The sequence below is a fragment of the Oncorhynchus tshawytscha genome, linkage group LG29 (assembly GCF_018296145.1).
Source record: "Oncorhynchus tshawytscha isolate Ot180627B linkage group LG29, Otsh_v2.0, whole genome shotgun sequence".
Lineage (NCBI taxonomy): Eukaryota > Metazoa > Chordata > Actinopteri > Salmoniformes > Salmonidae > Oncorhynchus > Oncorhynchus tshawytscha.
The window spans coordinates 17,161,294-17,187,368 of NC_056457.1; the positions used below are offsets into that span (position 1 = coordinate 17,161,294).

At 45.6% G+C, this 26,075-nt stretch overlaps 1 protein-coding gene across 6 annotated transcripts in view; it reads right to left on the reverse strand.

The window, feature by feature from the left end:
- Nucleotides 1-26,075, reverse strand: part of slc12a7b (solute carrier family 12 member 7b) — a 72,871-nt gene that overhangs the window by 8,111 nt on the left and 38,685 nt on the right. For 4 of the 6 annotated variants that reach the window (XM_024392765.2, XM_024392764.2, XM_024392766.2 and 1 more), the window contains exons 4-22: nt 18,421-18,567; nt 16,328-16,382; nt 15,954-16,084; nt 15,554-15,795; nt 15,171-15,382; nt 13,722-13,889; nt 13,254-13,352; nt 12,867-12,924; nt 12,219-12,393; nt 12,022-12,140; nt 11,613-11,711; nt 9,199-9,318; nt 8,980-9,084; nt 5,140-5,308; nt 4,658-4,853; nt 4,302-4,471; nt 3,955-4,086; nt 3,100-3,207; nt 563-676 (exon numbers count right to left, since the gene is read on the reverse strand). In XM_024392765.2, coding sequence (XP_024248533.1) covers nt 563-676; nt 3,100-3,207; nt 3,955-4,086; nt 4,302-4,471; nt 4,658-4,853; nt 5,140-5,308; nt 8,980-9,084; nt 9,199-9,318; nt 11,613-11,711; nt 12,022-12,140; nt 12,219-12,393; nt 12,867-12,924; nt 13,254-13,352; nt 13,722-13,889; nt 15,171-15,382; nt 15,554-15,795; nt 15,954-16,084; nt 16,328-16,382; nt 18,421-18,567 — 2,619 coding nt within the window. The remainder of the gene's footprint in view (nt 1-562; nt 677-3,099; nt 3,208-3,954; nt 4,087-4,301; nt 4,472-4,657; nt 4,854-5,139; nt 5,309-8,979; nt 9,085-9,198; nt 9,319-11,612; nt 11,712-12,021; nt 12,141-12,218; nt 12,394-12,866; nt 12,925-13,253; nt 13,353-13,721; nt 13,890-15,170; nt 15,383-15,553; nt 15,796-15,953; nt 16,085-16,327; nt 16,383-18,420; nt 18,568-26,075) is intronic. The other 2 variants (XM_024392769.2, XM_024392768.2) reach the window with 1 other exon arrangement.

A 26,075-nucleotide genomic window follows, 5' to 3' on the forward strand; every position in this document is an offset into this window, starting at 1 on the left:
TATAATAACCTTGCCTGGTAGCAACAACACCACCACTAAGACAATCAACAAACTTTGTAAAAGCATTTATGACTGACTAACACAATCAAATCAAAAACAGGCCAATATCCCTTTAATAAGGAGTGAGGCACAAAGTACTGTCTGGAGCTACAACACAGTGAGATGGAGTAATGGTGACGTCCACAGAGAATTAACCAGGTGGAGAGGGATGAGGGATGAGAGGAGAAAGGAGAGATGGACAAAAAGGAGGATTACACCACAGTGCACGCATGCGGAATGAGGTGAGTCCATGACGTCCATTATGCCACTACGGTGAGTAACCTGCACAGTTACACAGCCACGGTCACCATCTACCATAGAGGGTCTATCCGGGGATGACTTTAACTGGACATTTTGACTGGGCTTTAACTTACTTTAGGTCCCGGACTGTTAGCAGCTGTGGATGTGGCTGTGTAAGTGTGGTCTCTGAGGGTTGGTGACTGGGGTGTAATGGTAGTCTCAGTGGGGGCGAGGGGCTGCAGTCACAGGGGCATTGGGGGTACAGATGGTGGGTGTTGGCTACCTCGTCCTCCTGTGTGTCCTCCAGCTCTCGACTGGGGCCAGATTCTGAGCCCGCGGCTCCGGTTTGGTTATTCCTCCTGATGGAGCTACGTGACGAGTCAGTGATACTCTGAATCTGAGGGCCGTGTTGCCCCGTACCGCATACGCAGCCAGACAGGAGAGGGGGCCAAAGGTCATACAACGAACACTAGGCCAAGGTGGGCTAGGATAGCCCTGATACACACAAACCAATAACATACAGGGGTGGCAGGTAGAGTGTTGGGCTAGTTTCCGAAAGGTTGCTGGTTCGAAATCCCTGAGCCGACTAGTTGAAAAAAAGTGCCCTTGAGCAAGGTATTTAACCCTGATTGCTCACGTAAGTCACTCTGGATAAGAGTGTCTGCTAAATGACTAAAATGACAAATGTTTAAAACAATACAGTGACTTCAGCTAGTATTCATACCCCTTGACTTATTCCACAGTTTGTTGTGTTACAGCCTGAATTCAAAATGGATTAAATTGATTTGCTTTCTCATCCATCTACATACAAAACCCCACAATGATAAAGTGAAAACATGTTTTTATCATTTGTAGCAATTTTTTTGAAAATGAAATAATAAGTATTCATACCCCTGATTCAATACATTGTAGACGCACCTTTGGCAGCGATTACAGCTGTGAGTCTTTCTGGGTAAGCCTTTAAGAGCTTTCCACACCTGGATTGTGCAACATTTGCCCATTATTATTTTCAAAATTCTTCAAGCTCTGTCAAATTGGTTGTTGATCATTGCTAAATAACCATTTTCAGGTCTTGCCATATATTTTCAAATAGATTTACAAACTAACCTGGCCACTCAGGAACATTCACAGTCTTCTTGGTAAGCAACTCCAGTGTAGATGCGGCCTTGTGTTTAAGGTTATTGTTCTGGTGAAAGGTGAATTCATCTCCCAGTGTCAAGTGGAAAGCAGACTGGACCAGGTTTTCCTCTATGATTTTGCCTGTGCTTAGCGCCATTCCGTTTAGTTTTTTTATCCTGAAAAACTCCCCGGTCCTTAATGATTACAAGCGTACCCATGCAGCCACCACTACGCGTGAAAATATGGGTAGTGGTACTCAGTCATGTGCTGTATTGGATTTGCCCCAAACATAACACATTATAAGACAAAAAAACGTGAATTGCTTTGTCACAATTTTTGCAGTTGTACTTTAGTGCCTTGTTGCAAAACAGGATGCACGTTTTGGAATATTTTTATTATGTACAGGATTCCTTCTTTTCACTCTGTCATATAGATTATTATTGTGGAGCAACTACAATGTTGTTGATCCATCCTCAGTTCTCTCTTATCACAGCCATTAAACTCAAATTATTTTAAATCATCATTGGCCTCATGTAGAAATCCCTGAGCAGTTTCCTTCCTCTCCGGCAACTGAGTTAGGAAGGATGCCTGTATCTTTGTAGTAACTGGGTATATTGATACACCATCCAAAGTGTAATTAATAACATCATGCTCAAAGGGATATTCAATGTCTGTTTTTTTTTAACCCATCTACCAATAGGTGCCCTTCTTTGCAAAGCATTGGAAAACCTACCTGATCTTTGTGATTGAATCTGTGCTTGAAAATCACACCTCGACTGAGGGACCTTACAGATACTTGTATGTGTGGGGTACAGAGATGAGGTAGTCATTCCAAAATCATGTTAAACACTATTATTGCACACAGTCCGTGCAACTTATTATGTGGTTTGTTATGTGCATTTTTACTCCTGAATTTATTCTGGCTTGCCATAACAAAGGGGTTGAATACTTATTTACTTAAGACATTTCAGATTTTCATTTGAATTCATGTGAAATCATTTCAAAAAACATAATTTCACTTAGACATTATGGGGTATTTTGTGCAGGCCAGAGATAAAATATATATATATATATATATTTTAAATTCAGGCTGTAACACAACAAAATGTGGAAAAAGTCAAAGGTTGTGAATACGTTCTGAAGGGACTGTATGTCCTATCTATGTACTGTATGTCCTATCTATGTACTGTATGTCCTATCTATGTACTGTATGCTTATAAGACCTCCCTAATGTAATATCAGGTAATATCAGAGCTTTCCAACCAAGTGAGGTCAGGGTACATCCATGGCTGTTCAATGTGACCCAAAGCACTGACAAACTAAATCACATTCCCATGACACTTTTCTCTTTACAGACCAACTTAAAGTAAGTGCACTCAAGAAAGACCTGAAACAATCGCATTGCATTTAAAACACTACAAGATAAGGTTCTAAAGAAAAATACCATTCATTTTCTGATACAGGTGTTGCAAAACAATAACAGATTATATCAATACTCGCTTAATTCCCATATTGACTTGGAGTGCATCCCAAATGGCACCCCATTCCACATTTAGCGCACTACTTTTGCCCAGAGCCTATAGGCCCTGTTCAAATGTGGTGTACTATGAAGGGAATAGGGTGCCATTTGGGGCACAATGTTGAAGGGCGATTGCTGCACTGTTGTAATGAGTGTGCCCTGCAGACAGGGGGCGGTGTTACCTCTCTCTCCCTCTCCGTCCGTGACAGCTGCATCTGTTTCAGCATCTGAGAGCGCTGCTCCATCACCAGGGTCTTCTCATAGGTGAAGGCTGAGATGTCGCTGTCGTGCTGTACTCACAGACACACACATTATCCAAAGGGTAAACTAAACATCACACATTTTTTATATTTACCAAAACCCTAATGAAACTATTTTATTTTTTACCCCTTTTTCTCCCCAATTGGTAGTTACAGTCTTCTCCCATCACTGCAACTCCCCTACGGACTAGGGAGAGGCCAAGGTCAAGAGCCATGCATCCTCCGAAACATGCCTGCCAAGTCGGCACTGCTTTTTGACACACCGCTCGCTTAACCCGGAAGCCAGCCGCACCAACGTGGCGGCGGAAACACCAGCCAGCTGGTGACCGAAGTCAGCTAGAGCGCATTGGGACAAGGAAATCCTGGCCGGCCTAACCCTCCCCTAATCCCGGACGACGCTGGGCCAATTGTGCGCCGCCTCATGAGTCTCCCAGTCACAGCCGCCTGTGACACAGCCTGGGATCTAACCCGGGTCTGTAGTGACACCTCAAGCACTGAGATGCAGTGCATTAGACCGCTGCGCCCCTCGGGAGACCCTTGATGAAGTTCTATTGAATGAAACATTGTATTAGTTTTAAAGTGTTTGAGGCACTTCCAAGATCTTCAGAGTACGACAGTTTCTTCCTTTTAAAATCGAAGGATATCAAAAGAAACTGACAAATATGAGAGACATTTAAGAGTGCTTGACTTGATTGAGCTACACCTCAGGTTTCGTCATCTCAAGCTATCGGTCAATAGGGAGATGTCAGTGCACCAGAGGTCTACAGGTAAGCTCACCATCTCCACCACCTCCACCTCTGCGTCCAGACGGAGGTGGTAGAGGAACATCTGCAGGTCCTTCTTCATCTGAATACTGTTGTCATCCATATTAGCCACCGTGAAGATACGCATCTTACACTTCCTCCAGACCTGAGATGCGTGGGGAGACAGGAAGAGATAGCAAGAGAGAGAGAGGGGGAGTGTGAACACAAGTCATCCCTAGCCTAGGGTATGGGTGTATAATGATACGTGCCCCTATTTGTGTGTGTTAATAACTAAGTGTGTGCATATGTTAGCGCGTTTGGTGGTGCATGCGTGTTTGTAATATTCCACCACAACAGACTGAATGGCGCCACTATAGATACCTTGTGCTGGCGAAGGAGGAAGGGCAGTAGCATGAGCAGTCCTCCATCATGGACAACCCACCACACGTCTATGGTGCCCTGGCCCAAGCGGTCCGCGTTGGTGGGGAAGCTGTCCACGTTCTTGGCCACAAGCAAGGCTTGATGGGCCGCTGTGGTCTCACGCACAGTCTCTGTGGAGGGAACAGAGAGAAATGCTGTTAAATTAGCGAATGCACGCCATCTCAGTAATGGTATTGCATGGGGTTTAGTACCATGTGATAGGGGTTATGCTCACATGACAAGTAAACGTCCTGAGCTAATTAATGTTAAGACCGTTTTGGTGTGGTCTCAAATCCAAGTGGGTCACACTGACTCACCTATGAAGTTCTTCCAGGATACGGGGTCGTTGGACTGTTTCCAGGTGCCGGGCCAGGCCATGAGGACCGTGTTGTGTTTCATGCCCCCAAGGCCTGCTGTCTGGATGAGGTGGGAGAAACCATCACGCAGGTTGGACGATGCCACCACGTGGCAGAAGCCCTTGGTACGCTCTGTCGTCATCGACGACTTGATGTTCTGTTGGAGAAAGTCACGAAGAGTGAGAAAAGGTTTCCACTAGTTACCACAGCCAGACTGACTTGACACAATCGGAATGGACTCAACCTGGTAATTAATGTCTACCAGTAGAAGGCAGGCAGTCTCTGCCAGTGGAATAAGACTGGAAATGTCAACAGCCACTAAACCTCTCTGGTTGGTTCTCTTAACAGGTCTCGCTCAGACACATAGGACACATCAGACACATCTAACTTACGACTGTTGAGACGCATCCACGGTGTATGAGCTGAGCCCATGACTACAGTACCTGCTCGGCCTTCTTGACCTCGGCCTCCTTGGTCATGTAAGTGCCCTCCAGCACGGAGCCCACGATAGTCAGGCCTTTGCCTGCTTTGAGCTGGGTGCAGAAGGAGAGCAGGCGTGGGTGTTTCACGGCGTGGTCAGAATCCAGGTTCAATAGCAGCAGCATCTGGGGCCTACGACCCGGGAAGACAGGTGCGGTGAAACATCAGACAAGTCATACTGGATTGTATTATACAAGGCTGACCAAGACCCATACTGGTCCAACACATTGCTTTGATGATGATATGATAAAGGGCATTGCATTTCAGATTATTGTCTAGCTATCTGTATTAACACCTGGGAACATTGCAGTGACATTTGTCCAGATATTTGAGTTCAAAATGGGATTGCCATAAGCCTGCACGGCTAAAGGTGAACTTTTAAACACATCTATTGATGGGATTCCTGATGGCTGCAGCTGATTGGATTAAGTAATGGGTTGTTCCATGTCATCTCAGCAAGCCATGACACCCAGCATCTCAGATTGTTATGAAATCATTTATGTAGTTAGACACAGATAAGATTAGCATTCCTGCAACATTATTTTGTTGAAATATAATTTGACCTAATTGATTGCACCCAAGTTGGCCATTTTAATTTCTAGGATTCATATAATATTAAATAAATATAGTACCTAACATCCGATTTGGACCAAACTTTTTTCTAACGATGTGTAAGATATGAGGAATCCAACAAAACGGTCAAAAGCCACCCACGGACCCCCCACACCTCACGCCAATCCCACCCACGGACCCCCCATGCCAATCCCACCCAGTTTTCAGTATCATGTTTCTATGTCTGACAAGTAGAATGGAGATGCGGCTCAGAGTATTGTTTCTTCATTCTATGTAATGTTTTCTCAGTGAATTTGGTGATTTTTCTTTTCCCCTGTTCAGAGTAATTAGTCATTGAAGTTGTTAGGTTTATGTCCCATCCTACATCCTGGTATTACCAGGTTCTGACCACTAGATGGTGCTGTTGGGTGATTCTCAACATTAAATTACTTCACCAATCAGTGCTGTGGAGTGGGTAAGCGATTTCATCTGTATAGGAAAGTAATTAAGAGCAAATTGTATTTTGCCGTAACAGCATGGGTTAGTCATAATGAAAGACAAACACACACACACAGTGCTGATAATCACAGTGTAGGGTGCAAGATGCAACTGAAAATTTGAGGGTGAGGCGAGACAGGATGGAGGAAGATTGCCTTGAAGAGCTGGGCACCTTGTTATGACATGCATTATCTGAATTAGGCCCACGGAATTATACACGGAGGAGCGGCTTCTGTGGAGTAACTTTGAATATCGTTGAACTTCCGAGTTGGTTTAATGTTGGACCAGAGAAAACATTAGCTAGGTATGCTCCACATCAAAGAATGTTATTAACCGGTTCCCATGCTTTTAAAATAATGGTTCTGTTCCAAAACAGTATAGATCACTTTCGATTTCAGTTCGGGTTCGTTCCTCAATTAATTTAGCTATTTTCCAGCTGTTCCCTGAATCGGTTCCAACTCTTGGTTTTCTTACCTTGTAAGAAGTTTATGGACACCAACCCATACAAATAAAATCACCAGGAACAGCACCATCTAGTGGTCAGAACCTGGTAATATCAGGATGCAGGATGGGACATACATCGAACAACTTCAATTACTAATTTCTCTGAACAGGGGAATATAAACATCACCAAATTCCCTGAGAATACATTACATAGAATGAAGAAACAATCCACTGAGCCGCAGCTCCATACTACTTGTCAGACATGGAGGATTCCTAACGGCTCCAGTATTGGTCCTGCTGTCGAAGGCTGGTGGCACATTGCCAGTTACTGTGTAAAGAGGCTTAGGGGCGCGTCGCGAGCCGAGCGTGGGCGATGTATGGGAGTAAGTACTTGGTAGCCTGCCATTCTCATCAGGCCAGATGGCACAGGGAGAAATATTGATTTTGATGCTGTAGATTAGGGCTTTCCCTGGAAATGGGACTGTGGGTGATGCCAGGTGCATGAGGGAGAGGACCAAAGACTGACCTCATTCTTTCCTGATGTAAATGCTCCACTTTTTGGACAGGCACAGTCCTGGGGCTGCTATGCTTAGGCTTACTGGTATCTTTTTTTACAGTGAGATTACATAGAAGGTTCAGCGATTCATCAAATAGTAACTCTTTCTCTGGATTACTCAGATGACAAATGGTACCAATTCACTATGTTCTCCAGCATAAAATTATACTGTTGAGAAAGCCCCAAAGTTGGTTATTGCTGGTTGTTCAGCCCCAAAGTTGGTTATTGTTGGTTGTTCAGCCCCAAAGTTGGTTATTGCTGGATGTTCAGCCACAAAGTTGGTTATTGCTGGATGTTCAGCCACAAAGTTGGTTATTGCTGGATGTTCAGCCCCAAAAGTTGGTTATTGCTGGATGTTCAGCCCCAAAAGTTGGTTATTGCTGGATGTTCAGCCCCAAAAGTTGGTTATTGCTGGATGTTCAGCCCCAAAAGTTGGTTATTGCTGGATGTTCAGCCCCAAAAGTTGGTTATTGCTGGATGTTCAGCCCCAAAAGTTGGTTATTGCTGGATGTTCAGCCCCAAAAGTTGGTTATTGCTGGATGTTCAGCCCCAAAAGTTGGTTATTGCTGGATGTTCAGCCCCAAAAGTTGGTTATTGCTGGATGTTCAGCCCCAAAAGTTGGTTATTGCTGGTTGTTCAGCCCCAAAAGTTGGTTATTGCTGGTTGTTCAGCCCCAAAGTTGGTTATTGCTGGTTGTTCAGCCCCAAAGTTGGTTATTGCTGGTTGTTCAGCCCCAAAGTTGGTTATTGCTGGTTGTTCAGCCCCAAAGTTGGTTATTGCTGGTTGTTCAGCCCCAAAGTTGGTTATTGCTGGTTGTTCAGCCCCAAAGTTGGTTATTGCTGGTTGTTCAGCCCCAAAGTTGGTTATTGCTGGTTGTTCAGCCCCAAAGTTGGTTATTGCTGGTTGTTCAGCAACAAAGTTGGTTATTGCTGGTTGTTCAGCCCCAAAAGTTGGTTATTGCTGGTTGTTCAGCCACAAAGTTGGTTATTGCTGGTTGTTCAGCCACAAAGTTGGTTATTGCTGGTTGTTCAGCCACAAAGTTGGTTATTGCTGGTTGTTCAGCCACAAAGTTGGTTATTGCTGGATGTTCAGCCACAAAGTTGGTTATTGCTGGTTGTTCAGCCCCAAAGTTGGTTATTGCTGGTTGTTCAGCCACAAAGTTGGTTATTGCTGGTTGTTCAGCCACAAAGTTGGTTATTGCTGGATGTTCAGCCACAAAGTTGGTTATTGCTGGTTGTTCAGCCACAAAGTTGGTTATTGCTGGTTGTTCAGCCACAAAGTTGGTTATTGCTGGTTGTTCAGCCACAAAGTTGGTTATTGCTGGTTGTTCAGCCACAAAGTTGGTTATTGCTGGATGTTCAGCCACAAAGTTGGTTATTGCTGGATGTTCAGCCACAAAGTTGGTTATTGCTGGGTGTTCAGACACAAAGTTGGTTATTGCTGGTTGTTCAGACACAAAGTTGGTTATTGCTGGTTGTTCAGCACAAAGTTGGTTATTGCTGGTTGTTCAGCAACAAAGTTGGTTATTGCTGGATGTTCAGCAACAAAGTTGGTTATTGCTGGATGTTCAGCCCCAAAAGTTGGTTATTGCTGGTTGTTCAGCAACAAAGTTGGTTATTGCTGGTTGTTCAGCAACAAAGTTGGTCATTGCTGGTTGTTCAGAAATGCGGCATTAATGATGGCACAAACAAACGTATTTGCACATAAACCTAATCCCACACACACACACACACACACACACACACACACACACCTCCAGTTCTTGGTGTGGGGCGGCGCCTCCTCCAGGCGAATGAGGGCGTAGCGGGCGGCATTGAGAGACAGACCATTTATACCATCACCCCACTCCTTCTCCGCCCTGGAGATTGAGAGAACAAGAAAAAGGAGGACTCAGAAACACAATCTAACCTGCGTCCTGTTTGTGATAAGGGAACCAATGTACCATGCTACTGTGGAATCTGGTAACTCTTACCCTCTGTATTCAATGTACTTGTAGATGCAGCCAGCGATCAGCATGGCCACCAGGGCATAGTACCAGGAGGAGATGAACATCAGGGAGAGACACAGACTGGCGCCCAGGAAAGACAGAGCCCTGTGGAGGACGAGAGACGGACGAGAGCATGGAGGTCACAGTCAGTCATATAGGAGTACATTTTGACAGCCCAAAAATGACAAGCTGATTCCTTAAGTAATCAAACCTATCATATTAATTCAGATACTCTGCAGGGTACTCGGTTCAAAACAAGATAGCACATGTCAATCCATGCCGTCCCTAGGTGGGTTGAGTCACTAATGTGATCTTCTTGTCCAGGTTGGCGGCCCCTCGGGTCCGTGCCTTGGGGGAGATCTTCATGGGCTATAGTCAGCCTTGTCTCAGGGTAGTAAGTTGGTGGTTTGCGGATATCCCTCTAGTGGTGTGGGGGTTGTGCTTTGGTAAAGTGGGTGAGGTTATATCCTGCCTGGCTGGCACTATTCGGGGGTATCATTGGACGGGGCCTTAGTGTCTCCCAACCCGTCCTGTCTCAGCCTCCAGTATCTATGCTACAATAGTTTATGTGTCGGGGGCTAGGGTCTGTTATATCTGGTCTAATTACCCGGTCTTATCCAGTGTCCTTTGTGAATTTAAGTATGCTACGTCTAATTCCCTCTCTCTCCCTCCCCTTCCAGAGGACCTGAGCCCTAGGACCATGCCTCAGGACTACCTGGCCTGATGACTCCTTGCTGTCCCCAGTCCACCTGGTCGTGCTGCTGCTTCAGTTTCAACTGTTCTGCCTGCGGATATGGAACCCTGACCCGTTGTTTGTCTGTCTGTCTGTCTGTCTGTCTGTCTGTCTGTCTGTCTGTCTGTCTGTCTGTCTGTCTGTCTGTCTGTCTGTCTGTCTGTCTGTCTGTCTGTCTGTCTGTCTGTCTGTCTGTCTGTCTGTGTCTCTCTCTCTGTCTGTCTGTCTGTCTGTCTGTCTGTCTGTCTGTCTGTCTGTCTGTCTGTCTGTCTGTCTGTCTGTCTGTCTGTCTGTCTGTGCACAGCCAGAAGAGGACTGGCCACCCCTCAGAGTCTGGTTCCTCTCTAGGTTTCTTCCTAGGTTCCTGACTTTCCCTTTCTAGGGAGTTGTTCCTAGCCACCGTGCTTTTAAATCTGCATTGCTTGCTGTTTGGGATTTTAGGCTGGGTTCCTGGACAGCACTTTGTGGCATCAGCTGATGTAAAAAGGGCTTTATAAATAAAATTGATTGATTGGTTAATGTGCCCATAGAAATCGGAATGCACCATAGCACTGCAAACAACTGAGCTCGTTCCATGGAATAGCTCAGCAGCTCACAATTGGGCTTTACTGTGGTATATATTTACTGTTACTGTGAAACCTTAATCCCAGACAGCAAATACCTTTCTCTGTTTTAGTACAGATCCATTTATTGCTGGACACGCCATACAGGTGTGTGTGTGTGTGCATTCACTATACAAGCTTACACGAGCTGAAGGGTGGACCTTGAATACTTGGCCAGTTTAGGGTAATGAGTTTTATGCTGTCGAGTAGGGGTGGAGGCAGTGGCAAGTCAAATTCAAGGACTTTCAAGAACTTTACAAGTAGTAATAATTATTTTAAAGGACCATCAATTCGTAATAGTTCATATTATGCAATTGCTTCTAGTCGCCACCAGGTGCCAGTATATCAGCACAAACTCATGAAAAAAAATGAACTTAGTATTTTTTTATTTGATCTTTATTTAACCAGGTAGGATAGTAGAGAACAAGTTCTCATTTACAACTGCGACCTGGCCAAGTTCTACTCAATAATATGCTGTTTCACTACTTATTTACTACATACACGAGTGGTAAGTCAGTACTGATGATTTTGTAATTTGAGTAGTAATGAGCAGAGTTCTTGGGACATGTTTTTATTAGGCATTTTACTTCTTAATAGCTACAAAAAAGCATCTTGCTTCCGACTGGCAGCTAGTGTCGCCGGTCAGGAGAAGGGCGGTGAGCTGTGTGAGGAAAACGGCACGTGAGCGACCACCAGAATGGCAGGAGCGCGGGTGCCCCATGAATGAGGCGAATTGCAAAGAAGTTAACAAAATTATAAAATGCAACGTATAAAGTGTTGGTCCAATGTTTCAGCATCTCAGAGAGAGAGAGAGAGAGAGAGAGAGTGAGTGAGTGAGAGAGAGAGAGAGAGCAAGAGAGAGAGAAAGAGAATGTGTTCTCCGGGGGGGTCTGCCACTCAGCTCAATTACAACATTCTCAGGTAGAGTAAGGAGATTTGCTGCTAGGCTAACAGAGACTGCTATAGTACTTGAGAAAGCAGGAGAAAACCGTGAAGCTAATTTGAGAGGGCATTCGAACAGCCAGCAGCACCATATATAGAGAGAGAGAGGGGCTCCCGTTTACCAGTGGTAGAACTTGAAGCGGGGTCTCCAGTTAGGGGTGCGCAGCAGTGTCTGGAGGGCACAGGCCAGGTTGACAAACAGGTAGCACATCAAAAAGAACCTGAGAGTGAGAGAGAGATACACAATGAGGAAGTGGTAAGATTACACACGACTACCATTTGTCAGTAAACCTCCAGAGACCAGTTCCGCAACACTACCTTTAGGCTACAATAGATGGGAAAGCAAGTGTGAGAGGGAGGGATGGAAGGAAAAAGGGAAAGAAAGAAAAAGGTAGAGAGAGAGGGAGGGAGAGAGGTCGATGGGAAAAAATAGTTGTGAGAAAGGGGCGGAGAAAGTCAGACAGACAAGTGGAGAGGGGGTTGAGACCAGGAGAGAAGAGGGAGGAGATGATAGTAAATGGGGGTACTCACATGGAGAGGATGGGGGCGACAGCGTCCAGAGAGGCAATGAGGATGCCGATCTCACAGATCCCACCAGTCAACAGCAGGGCCCAGGTGGGCTCTCCATTAGCTTTGCCATGACCAAACACCTGGGACACAGGGAAATTCCAGAGAGTTAGTGTGTGTGTTGCTGTGTGTGTGTCTACAGTGTGTGTGTGTGTTCTGACCTGTAGGAATGGCACAATTCCATCTCGTGCGATGGCCTGCAACAGCCGGGGGGCTCCAGTGAGACTCTGCAGACCTGCTCCACAGCAGGAGAAGAACGAGCCAATCACAATCACCCAGGGGGAAGGCCAAGCAAGGATGCCAATCACCAGGTTCCCTTTGACCGAGTCCCCAAACCTAGGACAGACGGGCACACACACACACACACACATTCATTAGAAAATTACTCAGACAATACGCACATACACACGGAGACATGCATACCCAAGCTGCTGAAAGTAGAAAATACCTTGCCAGCGAGACAGAAACCCTTTGACCATTGTGTGCCCAGTGTAATTAACTTGAACTCTTAACCTGACAGTGCTATGTGCAACAAGGGGCTACTATGTGTCACAGACAAATAGCTTTTTTAAGGGGAAACTGTGATGTTTTCAAACCAATTTTTCAATGTCCAAAAAAACTATTTGGGCTTCTTATCGCTTAACTAGGAGACACCTTAACCCATGGTCTGTTCCTACTTAAGAAAACAGGAGTTTTTAAGGTAACTACAATAATTCAGGCAAAGATTGAATATCCAGATGAGGCTCAAGAAATAAACAAGACATTTGTGCTGCTTTCATACCAGGTGCGAAAAGTGAAACAGCACTTACTTGTCTCTGAGCACCACTCCCTCAATGCAGGCGCCAAACAGTATGACAGAGGAAATGTCTGGGTGACGCAATTAAGGAAATTGGCCTCCAGAGGACCATAGGTGAAAAACCAACCAGGGTCACATTCATTTGAGTACCACATGGATTAGATTATAGCAGGGAGACACTACCTGGACTTGTCCAACAAGGAATTCTCAATTGTGATTACCATTGCAAAATGTTTTGCTCCGTTTTGCTATGGAGTGCCCAAATGAATACAACCTAGCTTTACAGTTTACATATAACAACACATTGACTTGTCATGTTTTATAATAATTTGGTAGATGCTTAAATGTGTCCTATTAGACACGTGTATGGTTGGGCTGTTGTTGCTGTCATTAAAGATACAGATGAAGGTGGTGGTGGCGATGGCCATGATGGTTCCTATGGGGATGGACTTCTGGGCATCCCTCAGATCACCAGACCTGTTGGATCCAGCCATGATTCCTGTGAAGAGGGGAAAGCAAGTATTATAACATTAAAGTAAGAAAGTAAGAGCTGTGTAAGAGCTGTGCTGCAGCTTGTACTTTGGTGGGTCTAGGTCGGGTTACTGTCTACCATCAACACGGCAACAACAGTTCATGTAAAAATATATATTTTTTAAATTTAAAAAAAAGTTATAAATAGCTTACTTATGCTTACTTACTACTTATTAATGAAAGTTATTCTAAAAAGTGTTAAGTGAATAACCAATTGAACAAGTGAATGTGCCTTGGTCTTAATCCCTTTCCCAAAGAGCACCTTCCACCTACAAAGATCCACCATTGTGTACCTTAGCAGCGCTTCCCTGACAAGTGGATATCCATGTGAACGTACCAGTGACGGAGGGGAAGTAGATCCCCACCAGCAGGGTGAAGAAGGTGGTGATGTCGTTGGCCACGTATGGCATGTAGATGTCCTGGGATGTGTCTGCAGCCGGCTCTGATGCCTGGTGCTTATTCTCTACCAGCATGCCGTTAGGACCGTAGTCACCCCAGATGTTATCTATATGAGGGGGAGGAGGGGTGGTTAGGAGATAGGGAGAAAAGAGGTGGGAGAGGGAGTGGGATGGAGCAGAGGGAGATGGAGCGGTGGGAGAGGGATGGGGGGAGATGGAGGGGGTGGAGGGTGGTTAGGAGATAGGGAGAAAAGAGGTGGGAGAGGGATGGGGAGATGGAGGGGGTGGAAGGTGGTTAGGAGATAGGGAGAAAAGAGGTGGGAGAGGGAGTGGGATGGAGCAGAGGGAGATGGAGCGGTGGGAGAGGGATGGGGGAGATGGAGGGGGGTGGAGGGTGGTTAAGAGAGAGAGAGGGAGGGAGAAGAGAAGGAAGGGGAAAAAGAGAGAGAGAGGAAGGGAGAAAGAAAGATCACTAGTCCCTATCCTCTGAAGGAAGAACACAGAGTTCATATGGAACTCATCAATCACCTGCCAGCACATGCCCAATTCCATAACTTTGGTAATTTGAGGACTTTGGAAGCGATGATGGGGGAGTGGACATTAATGTCAGAGATTTGGAATGTCCTGAACATCTTGGACGTTGTGGTAACCCAAAACTATAACTTCTGGCGGCTGTGGTAACCCTGCAATTCAGCATAAATCTATGATGGATCTAGATGATACTGGGCTGACTGAATTGAAGACAGTCCCATCTGTCATATAAAAAAAGATCCTGTCAGGAAATAAGCCAGGGAACACTTCGACAAGACTTTCTTCAAGCATCACTCTGTTGGATCTCAGGAATGGGTCACGTTTCCTGTACATCTTCCTAAGCGCTTCAAAAGGGGCGGCAGGGTAGCCTAGTGGTTAGAGTGTTGGACTAGTAACTGAAAGGTTGCAAGTTCAAATCCCAGAGCTGACAAGGTTCAAATCTGTCGTTCTGCCCCTGAACAGGCAGTTAACCCACTGTTCCAAGGCCGTCATTGAAAATAAGAATTTGTTCTTAACTGACTTGCCTAGTTAAATAAAAGGTAAAAAAACATGTTTAAAAAAAAAAGGCAATATAGTAAGTAGTCAGAGGAGCACATACGGCATTATGCTTTACAAATAAACTAATGATCGTAATCAGGGTTTCCATTAGGATAGGGGTCGTAAGACAGAGGAAGCACAGGCTTTACATTAAGGTATAGTTTACCGCACAATCAAAGTTTGTTGGATAATTTCATCCCAAATCAGTTTTGTAGACCTCATGACATGCATTAGGAGAAATCTGCCGTAACAAAATGCCAATTCATGAATAGAGCAGATAGCCACCGTCTAAAACAATCTTTGTAAAGGTAGCCCGTCACCTCTGATGACACCGCTGGTCAGGCCAGGGATGCCCTGGATCACAGTGACGTTGTTTAGGGTGAAGTACTCGTTGCAGGTGGCGTTGAGGTCTGGAGAGTCACAGAACAGGGACCACAGCTTGGTGGTGACCGTCACGTTGTCCACCTCCATCGTCTTCAAGCACTGGTCGAAGTTGTGGTTCTGCAGCGTGCGGTTCCCCAACAGGCAAATGCTGGGAGGAGGATATAGAACGAAACGTTGAAATATTACATTTGACAAACAAAAAAAACAGAGACCTTAGACGTTCTGAGGAGACGTATGATCCGAGGTAAGAGTAATGTGTGTGATCTCTTCTAGATGTTTCTGGTTGTATTTTTATACAAGGCTGTGAGTTTAGACTCACGGGAAGTCTGGCGGTTCGAAGGCTGTCTTGATGACTCCGGCGTAGATGGCCAGAATGGAGAGAATGACACAGGCCAGGAAGACCAAGGCCAGCTTGTTGACGTACTTGACACCCACGAAAACCACCAGGGACATGAGGGTGAGGCAGCAGGTGCCGTACACCCGCATGTTGTTGAGCAGTGCCTCAGCCTCATCCTCCTTCTTCTCTGCCTTGAAGATGGCCGCGCTAGGCACAATGTAGGTCTGGGAAGAGAAGGGAGATGGGGTGTCATCAGGGAAGTTCAGTTCAGTAAAGGTACACCATTTTTGCACGTTCAAAAACCAGTCTTATCTGGCAGTGTTGTTATCGGTTCAGAGCAGGTGGTCACAAAAATTATGTTATCTTTGCAAAGGATACTCACCAGTAGAATCTCTATAGTACCGAGGATGTACATGGAGCCAGCGAAAGTGGTCCCCAGGTAGAAGCAGAGCCCCACGGCCCCGCCGAACTCTGGCCCCAGGGACCTGGAGATCATGTAGTAGGAGCCTCCAGCTACAGACCAACAACGGGGGACAGAGTCAGTCACAACAACAGCCTTTGGGGAACTCACTTTAGGGTGTAGTGTAGTGGTATATATTGTTCCCTCTGGTGCTGGAACCCAACTCGCTAATCGATTTAATCTTCACTTGAAGTTGAAATTCAACGTAATGTCTTGAGGTGAAGGGAATTATATAGGGCAGCTCAATTGTATTTTGAAAAAGTAGAAATGTACCATTATCCATGTTGGAAACCTACCTGGAACCACACCATTTGTAGCAATGGCACTCATTGATATGGCGGTCAGCATTGTCTGCAAAGAGCGAAACAAATCTCTAAATATTAGATTAGGTTCAGCAGGAGCAGTATTTTTGAATCTAAACCTCATGGAATCTACAGAAAAATAATACAAACGGGAGCTTATCCTATATTTAGTGGCTAAATGTCTCAGCTATGGCTTATAAATCTTTGGGAACACAATCGTGGGCGGCTGGGTAATTGATATGAACCCCGTTTTCGTGAAATTGGTCTGTTTCGGGAGTGTTTAACGGGTTTCAAGGATATTTGTATCTAACTGGTTGGTGGTTACGTAACACTCCTCCTGCCCTTGAGCTGACACGGGTGGCAATGATTGATCAAAATAAATCCCTGTCCCCTGCTTCCTGCTTTTCTTTCAGGCCATGTGCTGAACTGGAGGAAAGCCAATTAGCTGGCAATTTACCCCCTAAAAACAGCTTATCCATTTGAATGGAAGCAGCATTCAACAGAAGGCTACATTGGTGTCTGTTGTGTGGAATGAGTGAAATGGAAAGTGCTGTCCAGTGTATGTCTAGTCAGGTGGAAGTGAACAGGATGAATGTGTGTATCTTTGAAGACACAAACGACACACTCAGAAAAAAAGGTGCCATCAACAACCTAAAAAGGGGTCTTCGGCTGTCCCCATAGGAGAACCCTTTGAAGAACCCTTTTTGGATCCAGGTAGAACCCTTTTGGGTTCCATGTAGAACCCTTTCCACAACAACCTTAAACTCAGTAAATTAAGGTTCTTTATGCAGTTCTGATTGCATTGAATAGGTGAGCTTTGTACACTGGCTCACCTCTCCTGTAGGCTATTCTTTCAATTCTTTACTGACATACTTTGCATTTAGCCATGTAGAAAGTTAGAAACCATTACTTCATTATTACAACGAGAGTACAGAATGCATTTATTCGTAGTTGTGTGAACTTATCTTCCACATGTCCAAAACAATATTGGTTCACACCACTGCTAAACTGTATGCCAATCACAATTAAAGCCTACTATTACTTCGTAAAGCCTATTATTTAGTGATCATGTCGACACATTTTGACGAGCAGTGGCTCTTCGATGACAGAGACAGCAACAGACTCGACACACACACACACACACTAAAGCTGCTCAATCCATTACAGTCATTAGGTAACACACTGGGAGTCGCGTGGCTTCTATTGTTCATAGCTCTTAAGCCGATGGGCGGGGAGGAGAGTACTTCCGTCCGATAGCGCAAAGACAGGAAGGGCTCAATCTTGAGCCTAGCCTTAAGCCTTTCTCTCTCCCGCCGCACCAAGGCTTTGAGAAACCATTGTATGAGGGGGCTGGGTTAATAAATATAGCCAGGCCCCTGTGTGTCAGCGAGGCTTGTGGCGAGACAAGACAGAGAAGATTAGATATCAAGCTGCCAGGTGTCATCAGTAGCGGGAGCTCTACGTCGCTCTAAGTCGAGCTTCACAGCTAAATATAGGGGGATCAGTGACCAGGACTGACCAAATCACTCACTCCCTCTCAATCTTTCTCCCGCTCTCTTTCTCACACTAACACAACCCCACTAATTCATAATGGGTTGGTAATTTAGCAGATTCTGATGGCACTGTCTGCACAGTTTATAATATACATACTGTTAGTATTCACATCAATGACCACAGCCTTCAAACATGTTGTACAAAGGGAGCTTTTGAAATAAATAGTATCACCAAAGATTATCTATTATATTGACAAGATGGTCGAGTTACCACTTGAACAATGGAAATACATGTCCTCAAATATGGAAGGCAGGCGAGAGGAGGCAAGATCAGGTGGGAGCATTCCGATATAAAAGTTGCCGAAATGCCACATTCGTCCATTTATATCTGCACACCGCAGGACTGCGGACTGCGGTCTTCGTTCAACCTAACATAGTCTTCAGTCTCTGGTTAGGTAATGGTCCTCTGTAGCTCAGTTGGTAGAGCATGTCGCTTGTAATGCCAGGATAGTGGGTTCAATTCCCAGGGCCCCCATACATAAAATGTATGCATGCGTGACTAGGTCTCTTTGGATAAATAATTATATTACTTACACAGGAACAGGTCATAACCACAATGGCCAGGGACTCCATGATACCAGCGGTGCCCACGATCCAGGTGAGGCGCAGGAACAGGATGACCCCCAGTATGTTCTGCAGGCAGGGCAGGTACACCCCGATTAATGTGCCCAACGCAGGACTCTGAGAAGGGAGGGGGGCAGGGTGACAACAGGTAAAGGAGATCAGTTTCACTATATCAATCATCATCATCTACTGTAGCATTTGGAAATGGATTACATTTAAGATATTGCTTTTCATTATCCATCATGACAATTTGATATGGGGGTAATCCCATCCCCCATCATAGTGTACCACGCAACTATAATATTACCCAGACCCACTACTAGGACAAAATGCCCAAGTGAAAAGCATCGGAAAATGCATTTTTCTTTAACCATTAAATATTATTGTCTGGTCTGGTGCCTTATATGACGCATTGCCTTGGCCAGGAGATTAATAACACGTTTGTAAGATACATTAAATTAAATCCTTGTTTCCCGCAATTGAAATCAAACACCCCACCAATTATTGTGTTTTTTGATAAATACATACATTCAAGGTCAAAAATATACCTAGGAGTCATGGAGATACAGTACAAGCATTGTTGCTGGAGGAAAATGTCCCATTCTCAGAGTATAATAGCGTGACCTTATGACCTCCTGGAAAACATACAGCGAAGCAAACAGTTCTACCCTGCACCGTGATTAAACTTTCATCACAGGTATCGCCCTCACAGATCCATTCCAGAAAAAGAGAAGTTTCACAACAGCTCAAGAAAGGAGGGGGTACCGCGATTGTTAGAAGAAACGGAAACGGACCTGAAAGTAGAGTACAGTCTCCTATTTCTTCAAAGTTGTAGCTACTTTTTCAACTATCTCTCAATCTATAACTAAAGGAAAGTCCCACTATCCTGTTCTGAGAGTGGAGACCTGGACAGGCCAGGGGTGTTATTCTCACTCCATCCTTGACACTCTAGCACCAATCAGAAATGTCTATCCACATCTGGTCTCCATGCAGAAAATGTGATGGGGCAATTGGCATGGGACAGAGGCTGTGGAATTGCAGCACCACTTGGAAAACAGTGTGGGTATTTTCTTTAGATTTTTAGCAACAAACTGACTTGGAAGCACAACTTAATAAAAGGTTCCTCCAGGCTGAAACCGTGAGAGAAGAAGTATAAAGGGCTGGGTTGTGTCAGACCCGTGGAAGAGAATGAAGTTTGTTCATAAAACATCATTTTTTTTCCTTTTTTTTAAACTTTAACTTTATGCTACAGTGCATTCGGAAATTATTCAGACCCCTTGACTTTTTCCACATTTTGTTACATTTCAGCCTTATTCTAAAACATTAAATAAATGTTGTCCTCAATCTACAAACAATAGCCCATAATGACGAAGTGAACAGGTTTTAAATATGTTTGCAAATGTCTAAATAAAACAAATAACTTAATTACATAAGTATTCAGACACTTTCAAAATTGAGCTCAAGTGCATCCTGTTTCCATTGATCATCCTTGAGATGTTTCTACAACTTGATTGGAGTCCACCTGTGGTCAATTCAATTGACAGAACATGATTTCGAAAGGCACACACCTGTCTATATTAGGTCTCACAGTTGACAGTGCATGTCAAAGCAAAAACCAAGCCATGAGGTTGAAAGAATTGTCCGTAGAGCTCTGAGACACGACTGTGTTGAGGCACAGATATAGGGAAGGGTAGCAAAAAATGTCTGCAGCATTGAAGGTCCCCAAGAACATAGTGGCCTCCATCATTCTTAAATGGAAGAAGTTTGGAACCACCAAGACTCTTCCTAGAGCTGGCCGCCCGGACAAACTGAGCAATTGGGGAGAAGGGCCTTGGTCATGGAGGGGCCCAAGAACCCGAATGTCACTCTGACAGAGCTCCAGAGTTCCTCTGTGGAGATGGGAGAACCTTCCAGAAGGACAACCATCTCTGCAGCACTCCACCAATCAGGCTTTTATGGTAGAGTGGCCAGACGGAAGCCAATCCTCAGTAAAAAGGCACGACAGCCCGCTTGGAGTTTGCCAAAAGGCACCTAAACGACTCTCAGAGAATGAGAAACAAGAGTCTCTGAATCTCTGGTCTGATGAAACCAAGATTGAACTCTTTGGACTGAATACCAAGCGTCACGTCGGGAGGAAACATGGCACCATCCCTACAGTGAAGCATGTTGGTGGCAGCATCATGCTGTGGTTATGTTTTTCAGCGGCAGGGACTGGGAGACTAGTCACGATAGAGGGAAAGATGAACGGAGCAAAGTACAGAGTGCTCTTTGATGAAAACCTGCTCAAGAATTCTGAGGATCTCAGACTGGGGCAAAGGTTCACCTTCCAACAGAACAACGACCCTAAGCACAGAGCCTAGATAACGCAGGAGTGGCTTCGGGACAAGTTTCTGAATGTCCTTGAGTGGCCCAGCCAGAGCCCAAACTTGAACCCAATCAAACATCTCTGGAGAGACCTGAAAAATAGCTGTGCAGCGACACTCCCCATCCAATCTGACAGAGCTTGAGAGGATCTGCAGAGAAGAAACTCCCCAAATACAGGTGTGCCAAGCTTGTAGCGTCATACCCAAGACAACTCAAGGATGTAAACGCTGCCAAAGGTGCTTCAACAAAGTACAGAGTAAAGTGTCTGAATACTTATGTAAATTTGATGTTCTTTTTATACATTTGCAAAAAAAACCATCTAAAAACCTGTTTTTGCTTTGTCATCATGGGGTATTGTGTGTAGATTGATGGGGGAAAACAATTTCATCAATTTTAGAATAAGGCTGTAACGTAACAAAATGTGTAAAAAGTCAAGGGGTCTGAATACTTTCCGAATGCACTGTAAATACCCATTGATTCTTGAAGAAAATAACATAGAAGCTTCATGAGCTTGGAGTTCAACTGTCACACCATCAAAAACCCAAATAAAAGCATTTTAAACAAAACACTGTGCAGCTCAAAACATGGTTAAACCTCTAATGTTTATATCATATGGATGGTCGGTCCATGACTTTGAGTGGTTATATTTCTCCAGCCCCATCCCTCAGCTGTTTATCAAGTCAGTGGCGGGGTGTCCGCTTTGTTATTGTTCAAACTGTAGATTGCCCCTTTAAAGGACAACACCAGATAACGCAACAGAACACCAGATGAATTCAGCCCATTAGAAAAAGAGATTGCATGAATGATTATCAACCATGCTTTTCACCCCATGGGACCACATGCCCCTTGGGTCTCCCGAGATGTGCAGCGGTCTAAGGCACTGCATCTCAGTGCGAGAGGCGTCATTACAGACCCTGGTTCAATTCCAGGCTGTATCACAACAGGCCGTGATTGGGAGACTCATAGGGCGGGGCACAATTGGCCCAGTGTCGTCCGGTTTAGAGTTTGGCCGGGGTAGGCGGTCATTGTAAATAAGTATGTATTCTGAACCGACTTGCCTAGTTAAATAAAGGTTGAAAAAGAACACACAAAAAAACAGGCCCCTTCAACGATCACACTGTTTCAGGAGGGGGTGCGCTGCAAAGCCTATTGCACAACACCCAGACCTAGGATGCGTCCGAAATGAAAGCTTATCTCATATAGCGCACTATTTGTGACCAGAGCTCTGGTTAAAATGAGTTGCACCACATAAAGAACTAGGGCTCCACTTAGGATTCTGACCTGCATTCAATTCTTGCTGTTTTGACCACATTTCCTGAAGAAAACAACGGTCTGTGAAAAATATGACAAGAATGTGTTTTTGATGTCGTTGTGGTGGCCAGAGTCGTTTGATTTCTTTATGGGAGGATGTGGGTGTGGTGGTGGCTTTCTTGGAGCATAACAAGTATTTACTTATTTAACATTTTACAGGATGACATCTCATGAGATGCATTTTCAACCGTGTCAAAAAAAAAAGCATACACACACGCAAGTTTACATACACTTAGGTTGGATTCATTAAAACTTGCTTTTTCAACCACTCCACAAATTTCTTGTTAATTAACAAACTATAGTTTTGGCAAGTCGGTTAGGACATCTACTTTGTGCATGACAAGTAATTTTTCCAACAATTGTTTACAGACAGATTATTTCACTTACAATTCACTGTATCACAATTCCAGTAGGTCAGAAGTTTACATACACTAAGTTGACTGAGCCTTTAAACAGCTTGGAAAATTCCAGAAAATTATGTCATGGCTTAAGAAGCTTCTGATAGGCTAATGGACATCATTTGAGTCAATTGGAGGTGTACCTGTAGATGTATTTCAAGGCCTACCTTCAAACTCAGTGCCTCTTTGCTTGACATCATGGGAAAATCTAAAGAAATCAGCCAAGACCTCAGCAAATAAATTGTAGACCTCCACAAGTCTGGTTCATCCTTGGGAGCAATTTCCAAATGCATGAAGGTACCACGTTCATCTGTACAAACAATAGTCCGCAAGTATAAACACCATGGGACCACGCAGCCGTCATACCGCTCAGGAAGGAGACGCGTTCTGTCTCTTAGAGATGAACGTACTTTAGTGCGAAAAGTGCAAATCAATCCCAGAACAGCAGCAAAGGACCTTGTGAAGATGCTGGAGGAAAAAGGTACAAAAGTATCTACAGTGGGGAGAACAAGTATTTGATTCACTGCCGATTTTGCAGGTTTTCCTACTTACAAAGTATGTATTCTGTCATTTTTATCATAGGTACACTTCAACTGTGAGAGACGGAATTTAAAACAAAAATCCAGAAGATCACGTATGATTTTTAAGTAATTATTTTGCATTTTATTGCATGACATAAGTATTTGATCACCTACCAACCAGTAAGAATTCCGGCTCTCACAGACCTGTCACTTTTTCTTTAAGAAGCCCCCCTGTTCTCCACTCATTACCTGTATTAACTGCACCTGTTTGAACTCGGTACCTGTATAAAATACACCTGTTGTCACGCCCTGGTCTTAGTATTTTGTGTTTATATATTATTTGGTCAGGCCAGGGTGTGACATGGGGTTATTTTGTGTTGTGTTGTGGTATTGGGGGTTTTAGTAGGTATTGGGATTGTGGCTGAGTAGGGGTGTCTAGCATAGTCTATGGCTGCCTGAGGTTCTCAATCAGAGTCAGGTGATTCTCATTGTCTCTGATTGGGAACCATATTTAGGTAGCCTGTGTTTCACTGTGTGTTTGTGGGTGACTGTTCCTGTCTTTGTGTTTGCACCAGATAGGGCTGTTTCGGTTTTCATTATTTCATTTCGTTCGTTTTGTAGTTTCTGTATGCATAGGTTTTCCTTCATTAAAATATATCATGAATCATCATCACGCTGCATTTTAGTCCGATCCTTGTTCTACCTCTTCGTCAGAGGAGGAGATAGAAGAGAGCCGTTACAGAATCACCCACCACAAACGGACCAAGTGGCGTGGTAACAGGCAACAGCAGCAGCAGGAGCAGCGCGACAAGAATTTCTGGACTTGGGAGGAAATCCTCGACGGGAGAGGACCCTGGGCTAAACCAGGGGAGTGTAGCCGCACCAAGGTGCAGCGAGAGAGGGACTGGACATGGGAGGACGAACTGGACGGTGAAGGACCTTGGGCTCAGCCTGGAGAATATCGCCACCCCAAGGAAGAACTGGAGGCGGCGAAAGCGGAGAGGCGCTGGTATGAGGAGGCAGCACGGCGACGCGGATGGAAGCCTGAGAGTCGGCCCCAAAAATTTCTTGGGGGGGGGGGCTCACAGGGAGTATGGCTATGCCAGGTAGGAGACCTGCGCAAACTCCCTGTGCTTACCGGGGGGCTAGAGAGACCGGGCAGGCACCGTGTTATGCTATGGAGCGCACGGTGTTTCCAGTGTGGGTGCATAGCCCGGTGCGGTTCATACCAGCTCTTCGTATTGGCCGGGCTAGAGTGGGCATCGAGCCAGGTAAGGTTGGGCAGGCTTGGTGCTCAAGAGCTCCAGTGCGCCTGCACGGTCCGGTCTATCCAGAGCCACCTCTACACACCAGTCCTCCGGTGGCAGCTCCCCGCACCAGGCTTCCTGTGCGTGTTCTCTATCCAGTTCCACCAGTGCCAGCACCACGCATCAGGCCTACAGTGCGCCTCGCCTCTCCAGCGCTGCCGGAGTCTCCCGCCTGTTCAGCGCTGTTGGAGCCTTTCTCCTCTCCTGCGCTGCCGGAGTCTCCCGCCAGTTTAGCGCAGCCAGAGCCTTCCTTCTCTCCAGCTCTGCCGGAGTCTCCTGCCTGTTCAGCGCAGCCTGAGCTGCCAGTCTGCATGGAGCAGCCAGAGCTGCCAGTCTGCATGGAGCAGCCAGAGCTGCCAGTCTGCATGGAGCAGCCAGAGCTGCCAGTCTGCATGGAGCAGCCAGAGCTGCCAGTCTGCATGGAGCAGCCAGAGCTGCCAGTCTGCATGGAGCAGCCAGTCTGCATGGAGCAGCCAGAGCTGCCAGGTTGCATGGAGCAGCCAGAGCTGCCAGGTTGCATGGAGCAGCCAGAGCTGCCAGGTTGCATGGAGCAGCCAGAGCTGCCAGTCTGCATAGAGCTGCCAGTCTGCATAGAGCAGCCAGAGCTGCCAGTCTGCATGGAGCAGCCAGAGCTGCCAGTCTGCATGGAGCAGCCAGAGCTGCCAGTCTGCATGGAGCAGCCAGAGCTGCCAGTCTGCATGGAGCAGCCAGAGCTGCCAGTCTGCATGGAGCAGCCAGAGCAGCTAGATCCGCCATCCGCCATCCGACTCTTCCAGATCTGCCAGTCAACCAGACTCTTCCAGATCTGCCAGTCAACCAGACTCTTGACTGGAATCACGCTGCATTTTGGTCCGATCCTTGTTCTACCTCTTCGTCAGAGGAGGAGATAGAAGAGAGCCGTTACACCTGTCCACACACTCAATCAAACAGACTCCAACCTCTCCACAATGGCCAAGACCAGAGAGCTGTGTAAAGGACATCAGGGATAAAATTGTAGACCTGCACAAGGCTGGGATGGGCTACAGGACAATAGACAAGCAGCTTTGTGAGAAGGCAATTATTAGAAAATGGAAGAAGTTCAAGATGATGGTCAATCACCCTCAGTCTGGGGCTCCATGCAAGATCTCACCTCGTGGGGCATCAATGATCACGAGGAAGGTGAGGGATCAACCCAGAACTACATGGCAGGACCTGGTCAATGACTTGAAGAGAGTTGGGACCACAGTCTCAAAGAAAACCATTAGTAACACACTACGCCGTCATGGATTAAAATCCTGCAGCGCACGCAAGGTCCCCCTGCTCAAGCCAGCGCATGTCCAGACCCGTCTGAAGTTTGCCAATGACCATCTGGATGATCCAGAGGAGGAATGGGAGAAGGTCATGTGGTCTGATGAGACAAAAATAGAGCTTTTTGGTCTAAACTCCACTCGCCGTGTTTGGAGGAAGAAGAAGGATGAGTACAACCCCAAGAACACCATCCCAACCGTGAAGCATGAAGGTGGAAACATCATTCTTTGGGGATGCTTTTCTGCAAAGGGGACAGGACGACTGCACCGTATTGAGGGGAGGATGGATGGGGCCATGTATCGCGAGATTTTGGCCAACAACCTCCGTCCCTCAGTAAGAGCATTGAAGATGGGTCGTGGCTGGGTCTTCCAGCATGACAATGACCCAAAACACACAGCCAGGGCAACTAAGGAGTGACTCCGTAAGAAGCATCTCAA